This window comes from Pimephales promelas, chromosome 7 (assembly GCF_988280905.1).
Source record: "Pimephales promelas chromosome 7, fPimPro1.hap1.1, whole genome shotgun sequence".
Lineage (NCBI taxonomy): Eukaryota > Metazoa > Chordata > Actinopteri > Cypriniformes > Leuciscidae > Pimephales > Pimephales promelas.
Window position 1 is genome coordinate 3,130,450 of NC_142775.1, and position 26,297 is coordinate 3,156,746.

Consider the following 26,297-nt stretch of genomic DNA (forward strand, 5'->3'; position numbering starts at 1 on the left):
ACGCAAGGATGCTCGTCCATTTCCGGTTGTGGAGATTAAAGCGGAGGAAAACCGAGGAAAACGGGATTATGGCAGAGACTTCAAAATTTACTGTCCTCCCGTCTTTGAAACGAAACTTACTTACGTTTAGATGTAATTTTATATATAGTTATGTTTATTTAATATAATTTTAAAAAGAAGCATAAACACAACGAGGGGTGTCTGTTTTATCTGTTTTTGTGACTAACGTTTCTTTAGTAAAACCATGAAGTATAAAATTCAATATAAATTCTCGGTATTGCATTGGACTCTATGATCGGCGGAAGTTATCGAGCATCCTTAATCCTTCACCGGAAATACCGCCGTGCATAGAGCCCATAAACTCTTAAAATACATTTTCCATACTCTAATATTGGTGTGAAGCACACACACACACACATAGGAATAGTTCATGTCTATTTTACTCTTTAATTAGATTACAGTTTTGTAATTAATAGGCCTATTTTTAGGCTTTTTATAGTTTAAATCTGGGGGGAAACATAATGAATGTAACGTTTCCAAGTTCTGTTGCCGTATAGCTAAAATAAAGAAAACATATCGATTAGTTTTCTAAAATAAAAAAATAAAAATCCTGCAGGATACAAATGTGTGAAGTCGGAGAAACTCCCTCATGGTGCCTCTCGCATAATAATATCTGATGTAGTAACGAACGTGACCGGGAAACTAACGCGCGCGTGATCTGCGTGCCGAGGCGACACGGGCAGTTAAAGTGAACACTGAACTACTTCAGTTAATCTTACACTCAGATTACACTGTACTTTCGACTGGAGTTGACTTCTTCGTCTCGCTTCTCCTGGTCCGTTGGCTGTTGAAATCAATATGACGGCAATAAAAATCAGGGTAATGCCTTTTAAATGTATTTTAAATGTTTATTTTTCGTTTGGTGTGTAATTTAACATTTGCTTTGGATTAAAGGGCAATAATATGCTTCGTTTAGCGCAATCTACTTTTACAAGAAGGTATAATAAAATGAAGGGTTGTGAGCAGGGAAAATATTATATGGACAAAAAAATGACCTAGGATTTTACTAAACTACATATTTAGTAGGTAAACAGATTAAAACAGAACCCCAGTTAGAAGTTAGAAACTCTCAGAAAATAAAAATAAAAAATAGAGCTCACTGACTGGTGCATACCCTTATCTCTTATACCACATTTACCCATAAGGGGAGCGTGTTAGAACCTAAATGCAGAGGTGGACAGCTTTTACTTGAGTAGCCTACTGTGATTAAAGGGATAGTTCACTTTGAAATTAATTTTTGATATGTTTTATCTCACCTCAAGGGCATCCAAGATGTAGGTGTCTTTGTTTCCACAGTAGTTTTAATTTTGATATTTTTAGGTCAAACCGTTCTTGTCTGTCATTCAAATAAAGGAGGTCTATGGTCACCACCTCAAAGAGCACACACAGAGAAGTCCAAATTAAACATGATTTAATGACTCGTAAATGTAAGTACACATTGATGGCCTAAGACACGAAACGAGCGGTTTGTGTGAGAAAACCAACAGTATTTATATCGTTTTACCTCTTGTAACCACAGCCACGTCCAAGTGATCTGAGGGCGCGGGCACTTGGTGGCTGTGGTAACAAGAGGTAAAAATGATAAACGATAAATACTGTTGGTTTTCTCACACAAACCGCTTGTTTCGTGTCTTAGGCCATCAATGTGTACTTACATTCACGAGTCATTCAATCATGTTTAATTTGGACTTCTCTGTGCATGCTCTTTGAGGTGGTGACCATAGACCTCCATTATATGACTGACAGACAAGAACGGTTTGACCTAAAAACACCAAAATTGTAAAGTTTATGGGCGTTTAGTATGAATATGTTAGCCTTACTGTTATCTCTAAGCTAGCGTGCTCCGAAACAATGACAAAATTCGCATTTAGAAGACCAAACCTACCGACCTAACGTCACAAACGACCTTGTAACCAATCAAATCAGCGTGTGATCGTCAACCAGTGGATCTCTGAGTGAGTGAGCGGAGGCAGGGCTCGAGGCAAGGGTGTCCAGTTACATTCAAGATATTTTAAGGCATGAAATGTCATGTTGGTGATCAAATATGAGTTTTAAGGGAGACAATTATTGACGACAGATGAACTGTGTACGTTTTCGTTTCTGACAGTGAAGTGAAACATAAGAGCAGGATATCATGTTGACAGACGTGGATCAGATTTCTCCTGTTTCTCTCTAGGTCGGGTCTGTTCCACATGGGAAACCCGTTCCTCTTTTTCTAGACGTACTGTGCCGCAGTCTTATCATCCTGTGCACGTGTCTGTCCGTCGTCCTCTCGTCTGTGGCGGTGTGTGACGGTCGCTGGCTGCTGGCCGGCGGACACATGTTCGGTCTGTGGTATTTCTGCTCGCTGGATCAGCAGAGCTTTAACGCGTCCCAGAACTGCACCACTCATCTGGAGGAGTCGGGGGTGCAGGGTCTCGGCGTGGGCTTGCCGGCCTGTCGCGCGATCATCACGCTGGCTGTGGTCAGTGCTATCTTCGGCCTGGAGCTGCTCGTGATGTCGCAGGCGAGCGAGGGGAGGGACTCGAGTCGGCGCTGGACTCTCGGGACACGGCTGGTGCTGCTGGCGGGGATCATGGCTGCCGGAGGGGTCGCCGTGTTTGTGCTCCTGTTAGGGACTTTTGCAACACCCCTAGGGTTTACGCTCACCTTCTGGTGCCAGTTCACCGCCACTGTCCTGTTCTGCCTCAATGGACTGGCAGCGTGGCACATCCACCATATCGAACCTTTGCTGCCCTCTAGTGGACATCATGACGAACTGCAGAAATCAGACATCTGACAGGAGATCTGCGGTGTCTGCTGTCTGAGGGAGTTCGATGGATCAGGTACACTCTTTAAAACAGCCCAGGGTTCCATATAGATATTTCACACACTCTTAAACAATAAAGGTTCCAAAAGTGATGTCAGAAGTTCCATTTTTGGTTCCTTTCAGATAGAACCATGATTTTGTTCTACTGTAAAGAATATCCTAGTGTGGAATGAAAAGGTTCCATGGGTGTTAATGCCAACTATGAGCCTTTATTTTTTTTTAAAGTGCATGTGTTTTTAATGACACGTTGCATTGTGTTGTGTTTTATAGTTAAAGGGAAAATGTCCTGGAGGAAAGATGCCGGCAACTTTTCCATTTTTCCAGGGTAGATCAAAACTTTGAAATAATAATATAACTTGTGTTTTATTTATATTAATCATAAATATTTCTTTCACAGAAGATCATTTCAGTCTATCATTTAGATTTTTGTCACTCAATCTCATTTCAATTTAATTGAAATAATGAAATAATGATAATCAGCACTTAGCTGACAGTATTATCCGTGAATAAATGACTCTTTACAGTTAGTCTTTAGTATATTTAATGAAATGCTCTCTCTTTTACATCAGATCTTTTTTTTACAATCTTCTCATTTTACGAGGAGATCTCTATACAGTTCATTTAATAAAAACATTTTTTTTTGTCTTTACATTTTTGTGTATTTCACAACTCATTTCACAAGACAACATATGGATATTAGGTGTTACACTTTACAAGAAGGTTCATTAGTTTGCATTAGTTAACTTGAACTAAGAATGAACAATACTTCTGCAGCATTTATTAATCTCAGTTCATGTTAATTTCAACATTTACTAAGACGTTACAACAATCAAAGGTTGTATTTGTTAACATTAGTTACTGCACTGTGAACAGCTGTATTTCTATTAACTAACATTAACAAAGATGAATAAATACTATAACAAATGTATTGCTCATGTTAGTTCATGTTAATTAAAGGGATACTCCACTTTTTTTTGGAAATAGGCTCATTTTACAACTCCCCCAGAGTTAAACAGTCGAGTTTTACCGTTTTCCAATGCATTCAGACGATTTTCTGATATTTAGAAGAATATCGGTAACCAGACAGTTTTTGGTCTCATTGACTTCCATAGTATATTTTTTTTCTACTATGGAAGTCAATGAGACCAGAAACTCCCTGGTTACCGATATTCTTCTAAATATCAGAAAATCGTCTGAATGCATTTGAAAAAGGTGAAACTCGACTGTTTAACTCTGGGGGAGTGGTAAAATGAGACTATTTCCAAAAAAGTGGAGTATCCCTTTAATACATTAACTATAATGAACCTTATTGTAAAGTGTAATGTGTTCAAGGCATCATTATCAAGATTTACACAGCCGTGTTCACAACTATTTACACAACAGTGGGATGGAATAAATATATGCCTTTTTTCTAGTTTAATGTTTCTTGTGGTTCACTTTTATTTGCACACAAAATCGTCATATATTTGCAAAACATGATTTTCACCGTCTCCTTTAAGACGTCAGTAAACGGTCACTGATTGGCCAACATCATCGCATGTTCCCTGGGAGCTTCTCATTTCTTAAACTGTGAGGAAATGAGGAAACACAAACTAGGAAATGAGAGAGGAGTCGAGAAGTTGAATGGATGTGGATGTGTTGTGCAGCCAGTCAGATTAAAGTGCCTATTAAAGTGACATCAAGACATGGAAAGAGCTATATAAGGATGAATATTTACAGTCATGAAAGCTCTTATGTCAAAAGTTCAGTGAAAATTTGATTCCTCGTGTCATGACTTTTAAATAATATCTTTTATTGTGCTGTCTTTACCTATTCTTGACGTTTATACATATCTTTACAGCATATATATATAATATTATTGCACACAGGCATCGGTTTCCTACTAACTACAACACCACAGTGCACAAGCATATAGAAGACAAATACAATAACTGTCAGTTTGTTATGGCCATGACGCTTTTCTCTCATTGTTGGTCAACTGAGAGCTTGTGGTTCAGGTTTAAAGGAGCTGTATGTAAGAAATGTATTTAAAATAATCATAAAACGCCCCTGGTACTGTATGTCACTATCATGTTAATTTAAAATACTTCTATCACTGACAGCAGTAGTCCGGCCAGGATATTGTCATTTAAAAAGTGAAGTTGCAGCCCTCAACTGATGTTGATGTTGTCATGTTGTGTTTTGGTCTGATGCTCCACCCTATACCGATCTACCAATCACGGAGTGATTGCAGCATTCGGGTTGCCAGCTCTGCTCTAGTTACCACAGTTGCAGATACAAACGGGTGGGATAAAAAAATGTTGGATCCTGCAATATATCTGGCAACCTCGAGTCAGAGGGGGAGGGGAGTCTATATAAAGGCTAGATATCTCGTCCGCGCTGCTGGCCAATGGAGGTCGACGTCAGCACCTGGCGGCCATCTTGTTACAGGCAGCTCGCTCACTGGTAACATTGTTTTAATGGTGCATGCACTTTTTAAATGCGATTTTCAAACGGTCTGGTTTGTTATATAACGGTAGAGATGTAGTTATGACACTCCTGCATAATCATCCAGAAATATAGCCACGTTAATAACGTTTGTAAGAAACCAAACCGTTCGTAAATCCGTCAAGACTTCAACGAGATAAGAGTATTTCTTACATCGGATACCACAGAGCCCGCCAGAAAGCCTGTCTGTGACAAGATGGCCGTCTGTGATGACGATAAATACTCCGCCGTGAGACATCTAGCCTTTATATAGATATCTATAAACACACCGCTCTACAGTAATTTGAAAGTGATTGCAGTACCAGTTTTGGCCACAATCTTACATACGGCACCTTTAAATGGACTGTGCGGTTCTGATTGGTTCTCCTGTTGCCAGTGTTGTAGTCACTCGAGTCCGAGTCGAGACTGAGACCAGTGAGGGTTGATTACCTAATTTACTTTTATTTACTTAGAGAAATCCTTTTTTTATTTTACTAAATTTACTTAGAGTTTAAAAAATATGATCAGTTTAGGGTAAAAAGGCCACATAGTAGGTGGTGTTAAAAGCAATTTTATTACAATTTGTCATGCGCAGTTGCGCACTAGAAAATCACCAATCACTGGGAGTGTCAATCAATTTAAAGAAATATTTTATTAACATACTTTAATAATCATGAAAAATATTTTGAATTGAACTCGAGTGGACTCGGGAATAAGTCCGAGTCCTAAAAACAAAATGTTCGAGTACGAGTCAATTCCGAGTCCAAATGCACACGAGTCCATGACAAGACCAAGACCATTAAAATATGGTCTCGAGACCGAGTCCGAGTCTTGAGTACTACAACACTGCCTGTTGCCACTCTCAGAAGAAAAGGTTAAGCTTAAAGGTTCTGTCAGGCGCTTCATATATATAGACCCTCATGTGATCGTTTCATGGATGTAGTTTTAATTCACTGATTTAGTTTAATTTTTCATATTTAATTTGAAACTAAATTCGTTTCAAAGTTTCAAAAAAGTTAAAAGGGGTCCTAAAGGACAAACATGTTTGTGTTCAAAACAAATCGTATAAATATAACATATTAATATTTAATCCTGCTTTCACTAAATTTTGAATATGATTGGTTAATTATTAGCAACATTATTAATATTTATGCATTATTATTTTTTGTGAATTGTCCGATTTTTTTTAAAACTACCGAACACACACGTCACGCACACATTGTGTTGCCAAAATGACATCATGACTTTTGCGTAAACATATCTATATGCATTTTGAGCTATCCGCGTGTATGCGCGTATGCTAAATGTCCGAGTGATTCCGCGTGTTAAATGTCTGAGCGAAACGAAGCAAAATGTAGATCTACATCTGGGGTGCGTTATTTTTTTCCTAGGATGGTAAGGGAACACTGATAAATGCTATTAACCCGAGTGACGGGTAGGTTTAGGGACGGGGTTGGGGTACGTCATATATTTATATATACAGTAATGTAACCGTTACGTTAAGTCAACGGCGTTCATAAACACGCTGAAAAGTAATTATACGTGTTGACAGCACGCCAAAAATGGAAATACGAATTGGTGTGTCATTCACACAGTCTGATCGTTGTGGTCAGGTGATCAGCTGGTTGTGGTCAGGTGATCTGATGGTTGTGGTCAGGTGATCTGTGTGCTGGGGCGTGTCAGCAGTGAGACCTGTGTCAGAGGCAGGCCACTGTTACTCAGGGATCCATGATGCACCCTGGGATCACCGTGGAAACACTGCTTCAGCCGCCACCGTCTCCACCGCCTGTGGACTTCATATTGTACCTGTCAAAAGTTAAAGTTTGATAGTTTTTAAGGCTTATCAGTGAAACCGTCTTGCTTCCCATGCCTAGAGCAGGATCTGATAATGACAAATGTGTCTAAAATGTGTAATGTGATTCACCAGAATAATTTGATTCAAATTTCCATCTTTTTGAATTCACTCACCTCTCCATTTAAAAAGCAGTACAGCAGTGCCACAATAAAGCCCTGTAATAGCAAACAAAACATGAAGCAGAACCAAAAGTCAATGGTGGATAATTTTATAAAGCCAGAGAAAGTGAAGATAAATGACAACAACCTCCAATAAATATGCTGTACAGAGATTGGGTTTCATTATTTTTGCTGTTCCTGAAGCAAATTGAAAGTTGTATATGTACAGTAGTTGGCTATAACCTACTTTACCTGTGTACATGCATTAGGCTAAACTCACATAAAGAATAGACACTACAAGGCAAATCTCGGTTGCGTGATCGTTTTAGATGTATGTAAAGTTATAAAGCGATATATATATATATATATATGAAGAGTTCAGATGCAAAAGCCTCTAAATGCCATTTGCAATTTTCTTCTTTAATGATGATTTTTGTCAAACTTATATATTCAAGTTCAGTAATTTCACTTAAATAACAATTAATAGGTTATTATCATTGCCATTTAAGTGAAATCACTGAACTTAAATATACAAGTTTGATAAAAATCATCATTTCAAATGGCATTTAGAGGCATCTGAACTCTTCATATATATATATATATATATATACACACTATAGGCTAAAGCAAATCTCAACTGCTCGATTGCATGTATCGTAACAAAATGTAAACTATATTATCGCCCAACTCAAATCCAATATATGCAAATTTAAGGCATGAAATATTTCAAAACAGAGATTTTCTGCTTTGAAACTGTGTGTATTATGAAAAGTGCTATATAAATACATGTGACTTGACTTTTCCTGTGTGTATGAGAAAAAGTATCGATCACCTGTGTGGATGCTAATGCTAGCTCAATGAAATTCCAGATTTTGAAGGTTAGCACGCTCACTCGATCCGGGAAGAAGGCAAAGAGCACATACTGCAGCCCAAACAGGGACACTAGGAGAAATGTCGATTTCGCCAGTTTTCTACGCCATAGAAAAAAAAGATAATGAAGATTATTAAAAGTTCGTTTTTTTTATTCACTCATTTATATTTCAATCATATAAAGCTGGGTGATTTCTGCGACCCTAGCTGTATCAAATAAAATTTGATACAGTCACAGTAATCACAGTCATTATTATTGCCGTTCTGATTGGTCCCACTAGTGACGCACAGTTAAATGCAGAGTGCTATTTTCTCTCACCTATGATGATTAATTTCATTTCCATGCATGTCAGGAGCTTTCAGTTTTGCCACCAACGTCCGGATAATACTCAGAAAAAACAGCATGTTTACCTGAAAAACAATTTCCCTTGAGATAATTACAATGATTATTCATTGTTGCATAAAGTGTTGGATATTTAAAAAACGATATTTAAAAAATATTAAAAACATGGCAAGACAGTAGGTTATTATGACTAATATGCAGAGAACAATATTGTAAACAGAGAAATTTAAACACTGTTTAGAAACTATAACTGGAAAGTTTGCTTACTGTGATGAAAATAATGACTGGTACTCGCAATATCCACCATATCCAGCCATGATCTCTCGTCTCCCAGCATCTGACAACACACACACGTAGCGTTTTCATGTTTTATGGGGACTTTCCATTGACATCATGATTTTTATACTGTACAAACTGTGTGTTCTCTCCCCTTACACTAACCCGACCCCTAAATCTACCCATCACACACAACTATGCACTTTTTCTATTTTCAAAAAACATCTATATGCTGTTGTCCTAATGGGGACTAATAAAAGTCCACACAAGGACAAGGATTTGGGATATTGCCATGTTTTTAGGTGCACACCCACCCACACATGCTGTGTGTTCTCATGCACAACCATGCTGGTTTAAAATAACCACTCTTACATAATACAAATTTATGGTAACAGATAACATTTGTTGTTGTTCAGAGGAGGTTAGTATAAATAAAGAAAGTCCCTTGAGAGATCAGACTCAGCTTAAATGAGTTTAACTCTGAAAGTGATTTCTGAACGTACCCTTCATCCTGGTGCAGGTATTTGGCCAAACTCCAGCTGATAATAATGAGCATTGGTATCCCTGTGGGAACAACATTTAATTGTACATCTAACATTGCCAGGATGAGACCTAAAACAGGGCAGTCGCATTCCATTGACTTCCATTCATGCATATGCAAATGCAGATCATCCGATCATTCACTACATTTATCTCTTGCTGTTCAAGTTTGCATGACCAGTGAAATTGCATATTGGCAACTCAGCTGAAATGTTGGTAGTTGACAAGACGTTTAGAAGGATGTGACATTTTTGTATGGATTATTATTTATTTATTTTGAATTATTCAAAACAGATGCCCTGGTCTATGACATCATATCCTGTTGCTCACATTCATACCTTGAATTAAATAAATATGCCTGCTTAAAGGGATAAAAATCCTGTTATCTTTGTCAGGGTTACGTCTGTCTAGTTTCATTGTGTTCTGGTTAAGTTCTGATCTGTTCCTGTTTGCCAGTTTTCTCTTCGCTTGTTTGTTTCGATTGAGTCGATTGATTAATTATGCACCTGTTTCTGTTCCAGTTAATTCGCTTTACTCTGTGTATTTAAGTCCTCAGTTCCCTAGGTTATTTGTCAAGTCACGCTTATGTGGGACGTGGCTGTCTATTGTTGCTCTTACGTGTTCAATTTGTGATTAAAGACTGTGATTGTATTCTCCATCATCATCATCCTTCGGATGAGACATTAAACCGAGGTCCTGACTCTCTGTGGTTCCCCTATAGCTATGATCAGCTGTTCGGCCGAGCTTTTGATGTTGTTACGGAAAGGCCGAAGCTGATCGGTTGGTTTTTGTCACATGACCTGTTGTGATGAGACGTTTTCATTTCGCCACGTCGCTTCTATTACGAGCCGCTTGACCCGTGCCTACAATTGAAATAACAAATTTGCGCGCAAAAAAAAAAAAGTGATATGTGAACGGCCCCTAAAGTGGACTCAAGTGCGGTAGTTGTACTAGGGGTAGCCTACAAGTTACTTTAGCCTACATGAGCACAGTATCGGACCGGCACCCGAGGACTGGTATGTCCATAAATCAGTCCGACTTAAAAGCAGTTCTAGGCTTATTCTTGGCTGGATAACTCTTAGCAGGTTTAAAAAGCCCTTTTAGAATTAAATATGAGTGCAGTTTTGTATTCAATTCACAGTATTAGTATGGTGTTCCTAATAATCTTTAGGTGAGTGTATACAAATTGTCTCCTCTACACCAGTAAGATGGTGTGTGGGGGGCGTTCTAGTGCACTATGGCTGCCGTCGCATCATCCAGGTGGTGCTGGACAATGGTGGTGGTTGAGGTGATTGCCCCTTCTGTGTAAAGCGCTTTGAGTGCAGAGAAAAGGGCTATATAAATGTAATGAATTATTTTTATAATGAAAGACCTTCCCTAAACACAAGAACATTCAACCAAACCCTCTTCATTCATCATTTTCATCTCATTCTATAGACGAATCCGGCGAAACCACCGGAAGTAAGCGGGCGCCATTACTGAGCTGTAGCGTTGCGCCATTGCCTCCTATTGTTTTAGTTGCAACTTGCGTCCACTGGAATAAACAGCCCGCGATTTACGACTGTCACTAACGTTACAACGTTACCCCTTGTATAATGTCGAGTGGGTAAACAGTTTTCGTTATAAATTGTTTCAATGGTGGCAGTAAAATGTAAATTTTGAAGAGAAAACACTGTGAATACCCCGGGTCGACTGCCCCTGTCTGGTGCCGTACGGTTTACACAGATTTCCTGGGCGAGTACAAGACGTGGACATTCGCGTATAATAACAATTATTTAATGACATGAGTAAAAAAAATATAATAAATATGTGATATAGTGATCAGCAAAATCTCCTCTCTTGCTGTTTTTTCTATTCAATTAACATGCTATGGTCATTAAATGGCTTTCCTGAGCTGAATGTAACGTTATGTGACATAATTGTTCTCCTGCTGTTATATTGACCTCTTTCCATGGTTTAAAAACACTAATTGGTCGATATTATGTATACTTTCTAGCTGTAACGTTACCTTACCCTTGCCCGTTGCAATGTGAAAATGAGATAAATAATGGACACAAATGAAAAACATGAATTTGTTTATTTGATTTCATTTATTTATTTATTGTTGCCAAATGGACAGATCTTTTTATAGTTTCCTCGTTAGCAAACGTTAGCCTAGCTAGCTTGCCAAGCTATTTTCATAAATAACGTTAATCTGTAAGATCGTTTGTACCTTCATCTGTGACTGGAGGCCACTGCAGTCACAGATCAAACCAACAAGTCATTCTGCCTGGCTGTAGCTGTCATCGAGGGTGAGTTTGCGTTATCACCGAGGTTTGTTTACATACCGGTGCATATGTCTATATGCCTGTGTAACAGCTCAGTAATGGCGTCGCCACAAGATGGCTCGTCGGATTCGTCTATAGCAAACCAAAATATCTTATAGTCATCCGAAAAAGTACTTAAGCCACACTTTCACATTTTTTTCAATGTCACTGAATTGGCAAACAAAATATCAGGGCAAGTGTGCACAAATATTACAAGAGCTTTTCTCATAACTCATGAGTTTAAAGGGATAGTTCACTTTGAAATTAATTTTTGATATGTTTTATCTTACCTCAAGGGCATCCAAGATGTAGGTGTCTTTGTTTCCGCAGTATTTTCAATTTTGATATTTTTCGGTCAAACCGTTCTTGTCTGTCAGTCATATAATGGAGGTTTAGGGGGTCCACCTCGAAGAGCATGCACAGAGAAGTCAAAATTAAACATGATTTAATGACTCGTCGCAAGCGATCACTTCCGGCGCATGCACACAGACCGAAGCGCCCGTGCCCTCAGATCAGTTGGACGTGGCTGTGGTTTCATTAGGTAAAAACGATATAACCGCTTGTTTCGTGTCTTAGGCCATCAGTGTGTACTTACATTTACGAGTCATTAAATCATGGTTAATTTGGACTTCTCTGTGCATGATCTTTGAGGTGGACCAAGGGTGGACCCCCTTTACATGCATTGTATGACTGATTGAAAATTGAAAATACGGTGGAAACAGCGACACCTACATCTTGGATGCCTTTGAGGTATGATAAACATATCAAAAATTAATTTCAAAGTGAACTATCCCTTTAAATCCTCAAGTTCAACATATTAAATAACCACAAGTGCAGAGAATCCACTGACAGATAAGTGCCAATTGTTAGTGGAGAAAGGAGCCTACCCCAGCCGAGCAGGATGTACCAGTGCAGGCGTTTCTTCTGTGAACGCAGTGAGAGGTTAATGAGGCTGTGGAGATAATGACCTTCCACCAGCAGCCAGCTGTAATTTGCCAGGATGCAGTAATTAGACAGGAACAGTGCCACTTTACAGCCAGGCTGAGGAAAACCCCGGAAACACATCTTAGAGAGCTTATCTGTGCATTTATTTACCACGTACATGTATATGTACAGTCTAATGCATTTATGTCCATGTTTTTGTTGTGTGTGTGTGTGTGTACCGGATGAGAGTTGCAGTGGTAGTACTCCTGTGAGTAATGCAGCGCAGCATCTCTGATGAAGATGAAGATGGCTCTCAGGATGAAGGACAAAAAAAGCTGCATGTGGATAAAGTTACGATTGCAGTGCAGCTTCCTGGAGAGAGATTTAAGGAGAAATTGAGGCCTATAAAGCCAATAAAAATGTAACGCATCATGTAAATAAAAATGTGTTTAATTTCATCTGGCGTGTGGAATGTTTTTTCTAAACTTACCCAAATGTAAACGTCAAAATGTTAAACATCTTTATCATCACAACGCCAGCTTGTACAGTGTGACACTTGGCACACCAATGGGAGAAATTCGCGACAGTGTCGGGATACTTTCCATCTTCTCACTCGGAACGACATCTATTTTAACTGTAACTTCTTTTTGGATGATTTACGACTGTTATCACTGACAAACATGTTAACAATGCACTGGGTGAGAGTTTCTCTACACTTGAGGAGCCGCTCTCTAACTCGAACTGAGAGTAGATTGTGTGTCGCTTTTATGGTTTGTGTGTGTTTAACATGAACTGCAACTTCCTATGTTTTTGGTATGGTTACATTGTGTATATAAAAGGTTGTGTACAGTAATAGCAGCAGCTTCACCAAATTTAATATTTCTGCTCAAATTGGGCCTCTGATTAAAATGGATGTGTTTTTTTTTCATCTAGTTTTTATGGTGTTTGTTAAAGGAGTAGTTGTTTTTTTTTACATTTTGCTGATAATTTACTCACCCCCATGTCATCCAAGATGTCCATGTCTTTCTTTCTTCAGTCGAAAAGAAATTAAGGTTTTTGATTAAAACATTCCAGGATTTTCTCCATATAATGGACTTCAATGGGAACCAAACCATTCAAGGTCCAAATGACAGTTTCAGTGCAAACTGTTCAAAGGGATTTAAACGATTCCAGACGATGAATAAAGGTCTTAAAAATCTTTTTCCAAGTCAATTTGTTCTGTTCGTTTAATGAACCAAATGACTCGGAAAAAGATTCATTCATTTTGATGAACGAGTTCGAACAGGAGAGTCATGAACACGCATCACAGAACAGAGCAAAGCGACCATTGTGCTAATAAAACTTAAACTTTGTTATTTATTTGTTTAAATGGCCGATCATTTTGCTTGATAAGACCCTTATTCATCATCTGGAATCACTTAAAGCCCTTTGAACAGTTTGCACTGAAACTTTTTTTTGGACCTTGAACCGTTTGGTTCCCATTGAAGTCCATTATATGGAGAAAAATCCTGGAATGTTTTCATCAAAAACCTTAATTTCTTTTCGACTGCAGAAAGAAAGACATGGACATCTTGGATGACATGGGGGTGAGTAAATTATCAGCAAAAGTTTTTTTCAAAAGTGAACTACTCCTTTAAGGCAAGTATACTTATTAGTGCATACTTAGAGGTACTCTACTATCCCTTCAGAGCACGTCTCGCACCATTTGTGCTATGAATATGTCTGATACCTTAAATCATGCAGCTTGTTATTTTTTATAAGAGATTGTACTTACAACTTGAGTTTTGCAGCAATAAAACAGGCAAAATAATTATATAGACTCAGTATGGTGTGTTGAAGACTAGGCGCAGGTTGCACTGTTACAGCTTAGCCAGGTTAACCTACGCACTACTAAATATTTTTGCATTGCACAATAAAAAAAAAACCCCATCCGAGCAGGAGTAATAGTTAAAATAAATTAGCTTGAGTTTTACTTGGCGGACTTCAGTCCTTTAGTGTTGCCATTTACACACTTACATTTTAAGAGAGAGAGCATTTTGTGAATTTAATACATTGTTAGCGTCTCCTCAACACACACCCGTCTTAAACCGCACATGCATCAGTCAAATAAAATAAGCCATAATAAATAAACGTCATTTCTTATGATTTTTTTTTTTTTTGCATTAAGAGTATTTATTTTTTACCCTTTTTCATTAAAAAATTGTTTCTGAATGTTTTTACATATTATGTTATTCATGATAAGGTAGCATCTATCGTATTATGATGGAATGGTGAACGGAACTATGTTGGCTAACAATGCTTTTGGGAAACACACCCCTGAATACATTAGCAACTGGATAGCAAGTCTCAGTACTATATTAGTACACTTCTCATAAAACACACACACATACACAAATACACAAACAAACAGTCTGTTACCTGAACACACACAACACTGTGAGAGCAATGCTGAGAGAGACAAGAGAGATGGCGTATCCCACAGAATACATGATCTTCACATAAAAGAAATACTCGTGAGAGACCAGCCCCTACGAGAAGAGATCGTCACAATATGAAACATCAACATTGTCATATATCTATTGTGTTTCTGTGAATGTTCTTCAGTGGCAATGATAATTAGGGCTGGGTATCGATTCACATTTCAATTTCGATTCGATTTCGATTCACAAGCTCTCAGTTCGATTCGATTTCGATTCTTGATTCAATTTTCGATTTCGATTCTCGATTCGTGATTTGATTCTCGATTCGACTATAATGAAGATGTAATACAAATCCTATATTTATAAAAAAAGAACAGTGGACATAAGTTTACTAGTGGTTAATTAATACAAAGAAATTAAGAGCCATAAACCTGTATATAAAACTCTTTTTATTTTAGGTACACTAAATGCATACAGAGAATAAACAGGATTTTGATGCAATATGCAAAAAAAGTCAGAACAGTCGCACAGCTTCATCAAACAGTATCATGTTATTTTATGTTTAAGATAGATATAGATAAATAAATATATAAATATTTAGACATTTTTTTTACATTGATCTTACCTAAATGGTAATGTCATTTTTTGTTTATTTTTGTTTTTTGTTTTTGTTTTAAGAGTTTATGTATAGAAGCTTGATTTCAATCTTTGAATTAAATTGAAAAAAGTAGCACAAATAAATACAATAGAATAAAGACACAAATTAAGAGACATTTTGGGGTAGTTTTTTGGGTATGTCAGAAATACTACAGAAACTGAATAAAGTAATCCAATGTAAAATAAAACAGTCTTTTTAGTCCAGACTGAATTAAATACAAAGGCTATTAATTCTGATTGCTTACAATTAATACTATATTCTGTTGTTATGACAACAGAATTAATGACTGACACAAATGGCTGCGTTCACTTTAAGAACTAGTGCGCGAATCCATTACTGTTTCATTAACTTTCTGTCACACGCGTTTAATGCTAATTTAAGACATTACCGACTGTCTTTACGAGGTTACTCACCAAGACCAGAGTTTTGACATAATGTCGCGTGTTTTAACTGTTAAAGTGATATAATCCAGGGATAAAACTTTTGTTTCTGGCGAGCTGTTTGTGAGGCGGATTTGGCTGTGCACGCAGTGAAAGACATCTCTGAGAGTGCGCGAGCACGGGATAGTTTAACATTGCTTGTAAAACACAAAAAGACGTGAAAATGATAAACGTTAGTTACGATCATAGGTTACGATGCAATGCTGGCCCGATTGTTAAGTGAATATTCTGTCATGTCCTGACTGCTAAACGTGTGTGTGTATCGACAGCTGCAGCGCTTGCCTAGTGTAGAGAGACGAATAGATGCAGCACCGCGTCCGCGAGCCCTTTATATAGAAAAAATCGATTCGTGGCCGTTGAGAATCGATTTTGAATCGAACACATTTTAAAAAACGATTAATCGAAAAATCGATTTTTTTGCCCAGCCCTAATGATAATGTGATGTTAAACTGTTGTACAAGCATTTACTGTCTTTCTTTATTTATTTTTATGGGGAATTTCATGGTTCTTTGTTTTTTTACCGTTATAAAAAAACATGAGCACAGAAATATATATATATATATATTTGATATTACCGAGTCGGTGGGGATATGAAAGCTGTCGTTAAGCCCATGGCCACAGGCGAGCTCGTACGGCGGGAACATTTCAGACCAGCCATTCTCCGTGCAGTTTTTCATCACAGCTCCTGCGGAACAAACAACGAGAAACACAATTACAACCCTGTCCAACAGCTCGTCCCCGAGGGCCGACCCAGATCACAAGAATTTATCAAATATATAAGTCACATAATCACATACGTCTCCCATAATCAGTCACTGTGTTGTTCTATAAAGCATACGGTATCATCTAACATGATGAAAAACCCAATACTTAAAAAGTAACACAATCTACTACAGGCCTTCTGTCGTCTGATTGATAATACTTTTTTATCAAGTCAAAATATCTCAGTATAATTGTACAAACGTCCTCCTTCAGCTCGAGCTTCACGCCTGTCTTTCTTCTGTCAAATCTGCACTGATTTTAATAAAGTGAACATAACTTTTATATTTGTAATATTCCTATGGACTGAATCAACTAAGGTTTACTTGACGCATCTTATTTTAGGAAAATCGTGTTTTTTCTCATTTGATCATCAGGCTTTTGAGGAAGTTATTTGTTCATCTCTGAATCATCACTGTGTATTGCATTATATGTTAAAACTACAGAGTTTAATCATAAAACTAATCATTTAAATATCATAATTACTAAGACATATTGGCAGATATGCAGTTTATGTAAGTAGTCACTATACTGTTATAAAGATCTCACTGATGTGCATTACAAGAATCAGAATTTTATTTCACTTTTCGGCCAAATCAATATCAGCATTTGCTCCAAATAGCATATTTTTGCTCAGTTTGGGCCTCTGAATCGTACGTAGGCGTATTGCATTCACTTGAAGAAAAAAAATCTACTCTGTTTTTCTGAATTAACGAGTTAATTTTTCATGAGAAAAAAAATTTGCTCTGTTTTTCTGAATTAATGAGTTAATTTTTCATGAGAAATTTTTTTGCTTTGTTTTTCTGAATTAACGAGTTAATTTTTCATGAGAAAAAAATTTTTTTGCAATGTTTTTCTGAATTAACGAGTTAATTTTTCATGAGAAATTTTTTTGCTTTGTTTTTCTGAATTAACGAGTTAATTTTTCATGAGAAAATTTTTTTTGCTCTGTTTTTCTGAATTAATGAGTTAATTTTTCATGAGAAAATTTATTTTAGCTGTTTTTCTGAATTAACTCATTAATTCAGAAAAACAGAGCAAAAAAAAATTCCATTAAAAATTAACTCATTAATTCAGAAAAACAGAGCAAAAATTTTTTTCTCATGAAAAATTAACTCGTTAATTCAGAAAAACAGAGCAAATTTTTTTTTTCTCATGAAAAATTAACTCATTAATTCAGAAAAACAGAGCAAAAAAATTCCATTAAAAATTAACTCATTAATTCAGAAAAACAGAGCAAAAAAAATTTTCTTGTGAAAAATTAACTCGTTAATTCAGAAAAACAGAGCAAAAATGTTTTTTCTCATGAAAAATTAACTCGTTAATTCAGAAAAACAGAGTAGATTTTTTTTTCTTCAAGTGAATGCAATACGCCTCCGTAGAATCGGGCTTTACAAGATTACAAATATAAAATTCAGGAAGGCTGGTCTGTGAAACCCTAAATGCACTTGACCTTTGACCCGAAGAAAATTGGGGCACGGCCGAGACACAGTCTCTCCCACTTCAGCATGAGGCCAACAGTTCAGATCATCCCATAAAGCACTGCAACCTGTTCAGAGGGGATGGAGGTAAAACAGAATTAGGAGAACAAACAGAGCAACCCACGCACCTAATTATTGCTCTGCTAATTTTCTAAAATGTAAAATTCCCCAATTTTTTGGTTACATAATTGCGGCTTCACTTTTGTCTAATTTCTCAGCACTGCATCACCACCAGGTACAGTCCAACTATACACTCACCTAAAGGATTATTAGGAACACCATACTAATACTGTGTTTGAGCCCCTTTCACCTTCAGAACTGCCTTAATTCTACGTGGCATTGATTAAACAAGATGCTGAAAGCGTTCTTTAGAAATGTTGGCCCGTATTGATAGGATAGCATCTTGCAGTTGATGGAGATTTGTGGGATGAAGCTCCCGGTCCACCACATCCCAAAGATGCTCTATTGGGTTGAGATCTGGTGACTGTGGCGGCCATTTTACTACAGTCAACTCATTGTCATGTTCAAGAAACTAATTTGAAATGATTCAAGCTTTGTGACATGGTGCATTATCCTGCTGGAAGTAGCCATCAGAGGATGGGGACATGGTGGCCATAAAGGGATGGACATGGTCAGAAACAATGCTCAGGTAGGCCGTGGCATTTAAACGATGCCCAATTGGCACTAAGAGGCTTAAAGTGTGCCAAGAAAACATCCCCACACCATTACACCACCAGCACCAGCCTGCACAGTGGGAACAAGGCATGATGGATCCATGTTCTCATTCTGTTTACACCAAACCATCTGAATGTCTCAACAGAAAACGAGACTCATCAGACCAGGCAACATTTTTCCAGTCTTCAACTGTCCAATTTTGGTGAGCTCTTGCAAATTATATCCTCTTTCTCCTATTTGTAGTGGAGATGAGTGGTACCCGGTGGGGTCTTCTGCTGTTGTAGCCCATCCGCCTCAAGGTTGTGTGTGTTGTCTGCATACCTCGGTTGTAACGAGTGGTTATTTCAGTCAAAGTTGCTCTTCTATCAGCTTGAATCAGTCGGCCCATTCTCCTCTGACCTCTCGCATCAACAAGGCATTTTGGCCCACAGGACTGCCGCATACTGGATGTTTTTCCCTTTTCAAACCATTCTTTGTAAACCCTAGAAATGGTTGTGTGTGAAAATCCCAGTAACTGAGCAGATTGTGAAATACTCAGACACCAACAACCATGCCACGCTCAAAATCGCTTAAATCCCCTTTCTTTCCCATTCTGACATTCAGTTTGGAGTTCAGGAGATTGTCTTGATCAGGACCACACCCCTAAATGCATTGAAGCAACTGCCATGTGATTGGTTGATTAGATAATTGCATTAATGAGAAATTGAACAGGTGTTCCTAATTATCCTTTAGGTGAGTGTACAGTGCAAATTTCAACCAAATAGGGCGTTCCTAACCACAAAGGAACAAACCTAAATGCTAAATCCATGCAAATTCATTGGTTAATAATGAAGACTGGGAGCTCTAAAGAACATTCAGCACCTAAAACTTCTCGAATCCGGAAATAATATGTACAGAAAACTATATATGTACACAGTATATAGTTTTTTCTTAATATTTACATTGTGTCTTGTTTTGTTTTTTAATGCATTGCCTCCTTGAAATGTATTATAACGGTTTTAATCTGTAAGGTGTCCTTGGGTGCTATGAAAGGCGCCCACATATAAAATGTATTATTATTATTATTATTATTATATTAAAATAGTTAGTCATCAATTTCATCAGATTAGGCAGAGGAAACATATTATCCTACATGGGGGGCACTGAATATTGTTGTGGACATTTTGCCAAAAGAGTGGACGCTGTTACGGGTGACCATACTTTTAGCCATATGGTGTACTTGCATCTCAGCAAATTCATTAGGACTATTAGATTATATCACTAAATTAATTTTCATAAACTAGACCCTTTGTTTATGTAGTTGCCTTTCAGATTGTTCATTCACCCCCGAGCCTTACTAATCAGATAAGAAAAGAGTGTATGAGGATTACTCTTTATCGTTTGCAGTCAAATGCAATCTATTTGCGTTCTTGTACTTCTCTCTCTCTCTCTCTCTCTCTCTCTCTCTGAATGGCACAATATCTCATTTAGCCCCTTTTGCAGTCTCTGCCTCTCCGTCTGATGAATGGCAGGAAAAGTTGTAAACATTGTCATCGTTTGCCAATGAAATAAAGATAGGAGGCTTTGTGAGCACCTAGAGATCTGCACAGTGTTTTACTGTTATTGTGATGTCTGTGTTGACAGGCCTGTATTGACTGCTTCCTGTGCATGTAAAGGACGGCCATTATTTTGAGAAAGACTTTCTGCTTAGAGTGAGAAACTTAAGCCCTGTTCACACTGACAGTTTTATTGCTGAGAGTGGTCTAGTGTTGGTCATTCCTACTGATGGACGAGCAGTCCAGCAAGCATGTTATGCTACATACCTGCGGTTAGTCACGGATAAGTAGTTTGGCAGTAGTATAAGGTATGGAGTTAATATTGTGCCATAATTAAACAAACAAAACCAGCATTTTTCAAACAAACTCGATCTGGTTTGCAAAGGAAAACTTGACTCGCAAGCAATGTGCAAGTACAAAAGTCAATTTGAGCGAAAATGCAGAGGAGTAACAAATATCTATTGTGTTTTACAAATATAAATAAATGAGCCTAAATAATAGTTCACAAATTGCATGTAACCTTTGAACAAATACCAAATCTAGTGCATCCAAATGCATATCTGTCTATGATTGTGAGACACTTGCCTTTTTATCAGAATCGGCTCGATTTTTTTCACAAATGCAGTTGAGCGACTTTCTCTTCTAAAACAGTAGATGGCGCTAAGCTAGGGATTGATTTAGCGCTAGTCTCCCGAGAGAAGCACTGATTTGAAACACGTGCTTGCCTTTGCCTACAGCTGAGGAAAATGAGCTGTGAACAGGTGTGTGTTTTTCTGTCTTACTGTGCGTTTACACCGGACGCGAATAGCGCGTCAAATTCACGTCTACCGCGTCTAGTTTGGCGCTTGACCACTTTGTGTCAATTTGCGCGTCAAGAGTGAAATTGTGAAATCGTAAAAACAAAAGTTTGAAGAGAAATTTATGCGCATCACGCGTGTCAGAATCGAAATCCGTTGGCGGCCATTTTTTTGCGTCGACCGAGAGAGTCGTCAAGAGAGTCAACGCTCTGTATTTTCTCTGGAGAGCAGAACAGCGGTGTGGGGATCATCGTCGCCATCGTCGCGGACCCTTCGGAGGCGAACCGTTTACTTCCGCCTGTCACGCGCCCAGTTTGATGACCTGTTGTCCTGGATCGGAGCGAGGATCACCCTCGCCCTCATCCATCTAATCTAGCTGTTATTTATTTTGATGATAAACAGAGCCAGCCTCCAAAAGTTATTAACCTGCCCTGTGATATTTTTCTCTCTCACATCCAGACACGAACTTACGCACATGTATGTTGGTTGTCTTTACAACATAATAATATTTCATATAATCTAGATAATATTCCATATAATATGGAATAAATAATATTCAATACAAAATAAGCATGTCTCGTATATAGAAATAAAGTTTTAAGTGATAAAATATTTGCTTTGTTGTGCATTAGAACCACACCAGGCATTTAGTCATATTACAAAATAATTTATTGAAGCATCCAGATCCTTCACCACGTGAGCAAGCAGCTAGGCTCCTGATTGGTTAACGCGGCGCGAATTGACGGCAAAGTTCAGATTTTTCAACTCGGGCAACAAACGTGTGAATGCACAAACAGAACTAACTAAATCATTTGCGCGAATGCGCTTAACGCGCCAGACGCTCATTTCACGCCATTCCGCTTCACGCATCTACCGCGCCGCAGGAATTTTTTACGTGCGTAACACGTCTTTGCATTGACTTAACATTGAAATCTATTCGCTATTCGCGTCTGGTGTGAACGCACCATTACTGTCAGTGTTAGGGAGTAGTTAACTACAAGTAGCGACACTACTAAATTAACAACATTTTTCAGTAGCTTGGCAGTAGCTCAGTTGCTTTTTAAACAGTGTAGCTTTTCCAGTAGCTAACTACTTTTTGCAGCAAGTAGCGGTGTAGCGCGAGCAAAAGCTACATTGCGTTTGTCGAGCCTGCGCGATGCAGCGCGATGCAAGGATATTCTTCTTCGTGTTAGATTACAAACTCATTTTTTGCCATTACCGCCACCTGTTGTCTAATCACGCATCTTGCGGCTAACGGTTCTCTGATGTACAGAAGTGGGTTGACACACACATATCATGATTATATAACAAGACTAGATGGCAGATTTGGAGGATGGAGAAACAACTAACGTTAAAAGGGTCATGAACTGGCTTTTTAATCTTTTTTATATTGTTGTCTGAGGTCAACTTACGAGGTTTTTACATTAAAACACATGAAAAATTAATAAGTAATAGGCTATTTTCTACCGTAGTTTTGAGCCTACCTGAAAAACGGTCGGTTTTTATGGGCGTCTCGCACTGAAGACTTGGAAGTAAACGCCCACTGCTGTGAGTGGATAACAGTTTTTGCATATTATAATGAGTTTCACTCTCGATCCGGTTTGTCATCACGAGGTAGGAAACTATGATATTTAGCTATGCGTGTAATGTGCGAATCGGTGGGCGGGGCTAAATCTTCTTCTGCGGGGGTGGTGTTTTATCCTCTTTGACGTCATAGTTCCCCACTTTGAAAAACGAGTCGTTTGCTGGGCCTGGTGTCAATAAAAGCTTTTATTGGACTAACAAGGACGTTTTCAGTTCTCAAACTTACAGGATATTCTTATAATATGAGGACCTCTTAGACGTCAAAAGCTCAAGGAAAATTTGATTTCACAGTTCATCACCCCTTTAATTACCCATGGCCTTATTTGTCCAAGTTCAATCGGTAATTTTGAGAAAATGTTCTGCATGCTATTTCCGTTGGATGTTATTTTGTTCTTGCAATGTTGTAGGCTATTTGTTGCAATTTTGCACTTTTGACAAACAGTCTGAGATATTTGAGTGTTGTGTGTATACTCTTTGAAATCATAATTGTATGGCATTGTTTTAAACACTAAATATTTTGCTTAAAACATTCCTCAGACACTTATTCAGTTATTTCTAATAAACGTTGTTCAAAAATCAAAAGTAGTTTCAATGTAGCTAGCTACTTTTTGATAGTAACTTGTAGTGTAGCTAACTACTTTTCCAAAAGGGTAGCTTTAACTTACGAGTAGCTTGTAGCTTGTCAAACTACAGTTTCAGAGTAGCTTCCCCAACACTGCTTACTGTATCTACAATTAACTTGTTTGAGGTTTTCTTTTGCAAAATGTGTATTACATATCTAGACAGAAATCCACATTAGTAGCACTTCAATCTCTCTAGGATAGGGGAATCTATAAGCTCTGCCATCATATGTTAGCGGTCTAAGCATTATATGCTAATAATGTTTGGTTTACAAAACATGCTGTAAGCAGTCGACCAATCACAACAGAGTAGGCCATCTAACCAATCAGAAGACAGACTCTCTGAAAGGCTGTGTTTAGAAAGACTGAATCATCGTAGTAATAAATATATTTATACATTTAAATGATTGTCAATACATTCATTTAAATATTACATATTTTCATGATTTGTAATCACAACATTTTTTTCTTTTGTCAAATCAACTTAAATAATTTATGTAGTTCATATAACGTGATATTTTGAGTTTCTGGTGATTAAATCAATCTCCTTCATTCTATTATCTCAATTTTTCCATTTCAATGAACTTAAAATTTTAAGGCAACCAGGTTAGTTACTTTTTTAAGTTAAACCGACAATATTTGTTACAGCGTATAGGCAATGTTTAATTCACTGGAAGTTGGGAAGTCTGTTGCCAATAGACGTATATACAACTATATCAGATATAGGATTGCTCATTTGATATTTGCAGATTGTCATTGATCAGTTTCAGAAAGTTGCATCATCCGCAACACTCACAATCATGTCATAATGTGGACAATTCCTGACACTTGCTCTCTGTCCGATGAATTTGTCTCCATCTTGCCTACACTCAACTACAGTATCTTACATGAGATGGGTCATGTGAGCTCCACGTTCTTCACTCCTATTGGTAGTTACCATTGCTGCTCATTTGCATAAAGTTAAACTTTTCTCAACTTTGTTGTGTTGCTGGATGCACCCACACTGCAAAACCAATGATCGCTGTCGCACCATAAATTGATTCTCATTGACTTCCAATTGCTTAGTCCAAATCACTGTACGTGTAAATGGATTATTGAGTTTTAGACTTTATGATACTGTCACTTAAATACACACACACACACCCTCTCTCAACTGAACATGTATCCCGAGTAGGCAATAGTTGTGCCAGTGTTGGACCAGTGTACACTGCGCTGAATGATGTTATATATCTATAATCTGATAAGGCTGTGATTTATGGAGTATGGATTATGGAGGCCATTCTCCAAACTTCCCCCCAGATATCACATTACAACTCCTAGGAACACACATTATCATTTTGTTTGTCCACATAAACAACAAGTATAAAAAGCATTAGGTGTATTGATGTGTATGGAGCAGGCTTGTGGAAAACACTCTGACCATATCGAAAATAGCTGCCCTCTATATGAACTCAATCTTCTCATTAAGTGTTTGTGTGTATGAGAGAGAGAGTTAATGCAATGGCTCGCCTGTGTGTGTGGACCCGGTGTCTGTCAGGTTCTCTTGATGGATGATTTGGAAGCAGTCTTCCTCCTCTCTGAGTAGCATAAACTCTAGATCACATTCTGGCGGGATGGCACACACCTTCACACACACACACTTGTCTTTCAATCAAACCCGAACCAAACATTATTAACTACATTACAAAGGAAAATATCTGTACAGCAGTTATCAATATTAATCTCAACATTTACACATGTTTAAGTGTCATGCACTGTGAACTAATAATTAACATGAAACATTGTATTAACTAACATCAAAGAAGGTTAATAAAATGCAGTAAAAATACATTGTTCGTAGTTAATGTAAGTTAATGCATAAACTGTTAACACGAGAAATGTGTCAACCAAACCACCTAGGAAGCAAGCCTTCAGAAATGAAATATAAAATATAATGCAAAATGCAATAACATATTTCTCAGGACAAGCGGCTTTTGTAAATTCAGGTCAAGTTGTCACACGTTTTGTATGCTGTAATTTAATACTATTTATTGATCAAATATAGGTGAGGACAATTGTTTGATATATTTCACACTTAAAATGCTGGGTTGTTTCAACCCAAATTTGGGTCAAATATGGACAAACCCAATAAATGTCGGGTTAAAAAATGCAATTCAAAAATATACGGTTAAAAAGTGAAAGTTGAAGTTGGGTTAAAATTTTAAATGACATTTTCAACCCAACATTTGGGTTTGTCCATTACCCAAATTTGGGTTAAAACAACCCATGAAATGTTTTGCGTTTATAGCAACAAACAAGCTACAATTACCTCATAACGTGATATATGCCCCTCTATCTTAACTGTAAAATACTTGATTTAATATAAAACAGTTTCTGTAATGCGTCACCTGTGTGTTCATCTGAACTCACGTGAGAATAGACGTCAAGTAAACCCGCGAAAGCAAGGTGTAAAACGGCGGAAATCTTCATTTACAGATCTTCTGACGGCAGAACTCGACAGCAACCCAATAATCCCGGTCTCCTGACGGACAGATCTCCAGCTCGGTCCCTCTGAAGGAGAGTTTAATCGCCTCGCGCATTCCTTGACGCTCGAGCGCCGTGAACAGACATGAGTGTGCGCGCGATGCGTCCGGTCAAACTCAGCACGTGAACGACTGATGATGATCCACACACACTTCATCTGACATCTCCTCCAAACATCTTTCTGACTATTAACTGCGCTCAGATGCGTCTCTCAGCACAACCTAACTCTCTGCTGCACTCATCAATCAGAACAGTCTG

At 37.9% G+C, this 26,297-nt stretch overlaps 2 protein-coding genes across 5 annotated transcripts; one reads left to right on the forward strand and one right to left on the reverse strand.

Annotated features, from left to right (window-relative positions):
• The first annotated feature begins 647 nt into the window (after positions 1-647).
• On the forward strand, positions 648-12,891 carry tmem37 (transmembrane protein 37). Of its 3 annotated transcripts, none has more exons than XM_089132947.1 (3): positions 648-879; positions 2,237-2,885; positions 12,803-12,891. In XM_089132947.1, exons 1-2 carry the CDS (start codon positions 859-861, stop codon positions 2,837-2,839), a joined length of 624 nt encoding a protein of 207 aa, XP_088989073.1. In that variant the 5' UTR covers positions 648-858; the 3' UTR covers positions 2,840-2,885; positions 12,803-12,891. The 3 variants fall into 3 exon arrangements, with proteins under 3 accessions (XP_088989073.1, XP_088989074.1, XP_039546911.2); XM_089132948.1 differs by lacking the exon at positions 12,803-12,891 and adding an exon at positions 3,140-3,518; XM_039690977.2 differs by lacking the exon at positions 12,803-12,891 and having other exon boundaries at positions 649-879; positions 2,237-3,518.
• Positions 4,575-26,297, reverse strand: sctr (secretin receptor). Of its 2 annotated transcripts, none has more exons than XM_039690974.2 (13): positions 25,926-26,297; positions 25,026-25,140; positions 18,278-18,373; positions 16,641-16,750; positions 14,966-15,075; positions 12,787-12,919; positions 12,511-12,664; positions 9,281-9,341; positions 8,769-8,838; positions 8,478-8,569; positions 8,121-8,259; positions 7,304-7,345; positions 4,575-7,141 (listed from the first exon to the last, which is right to left on the reverse strand). In XM_039690974.2, exons 1-13 carry the CDS (start codon positions 25,983-25,985, stop codon positions 6,989-6,991), a joined length of 1,335 nt encoding a protein of 444 aa, XP_039546908.1. In that variant the 5' UTR covers positions 25,986-26,297; the 3' UTR covers positions 4,575-6,988. The 2 variants fall into 2 exon arrangements, with proteins under 2 accessions (XP_039546908.1, XP_039546910.1); XM_039690976.2 differs by having other exon boundaries at positions 25,904-25,991.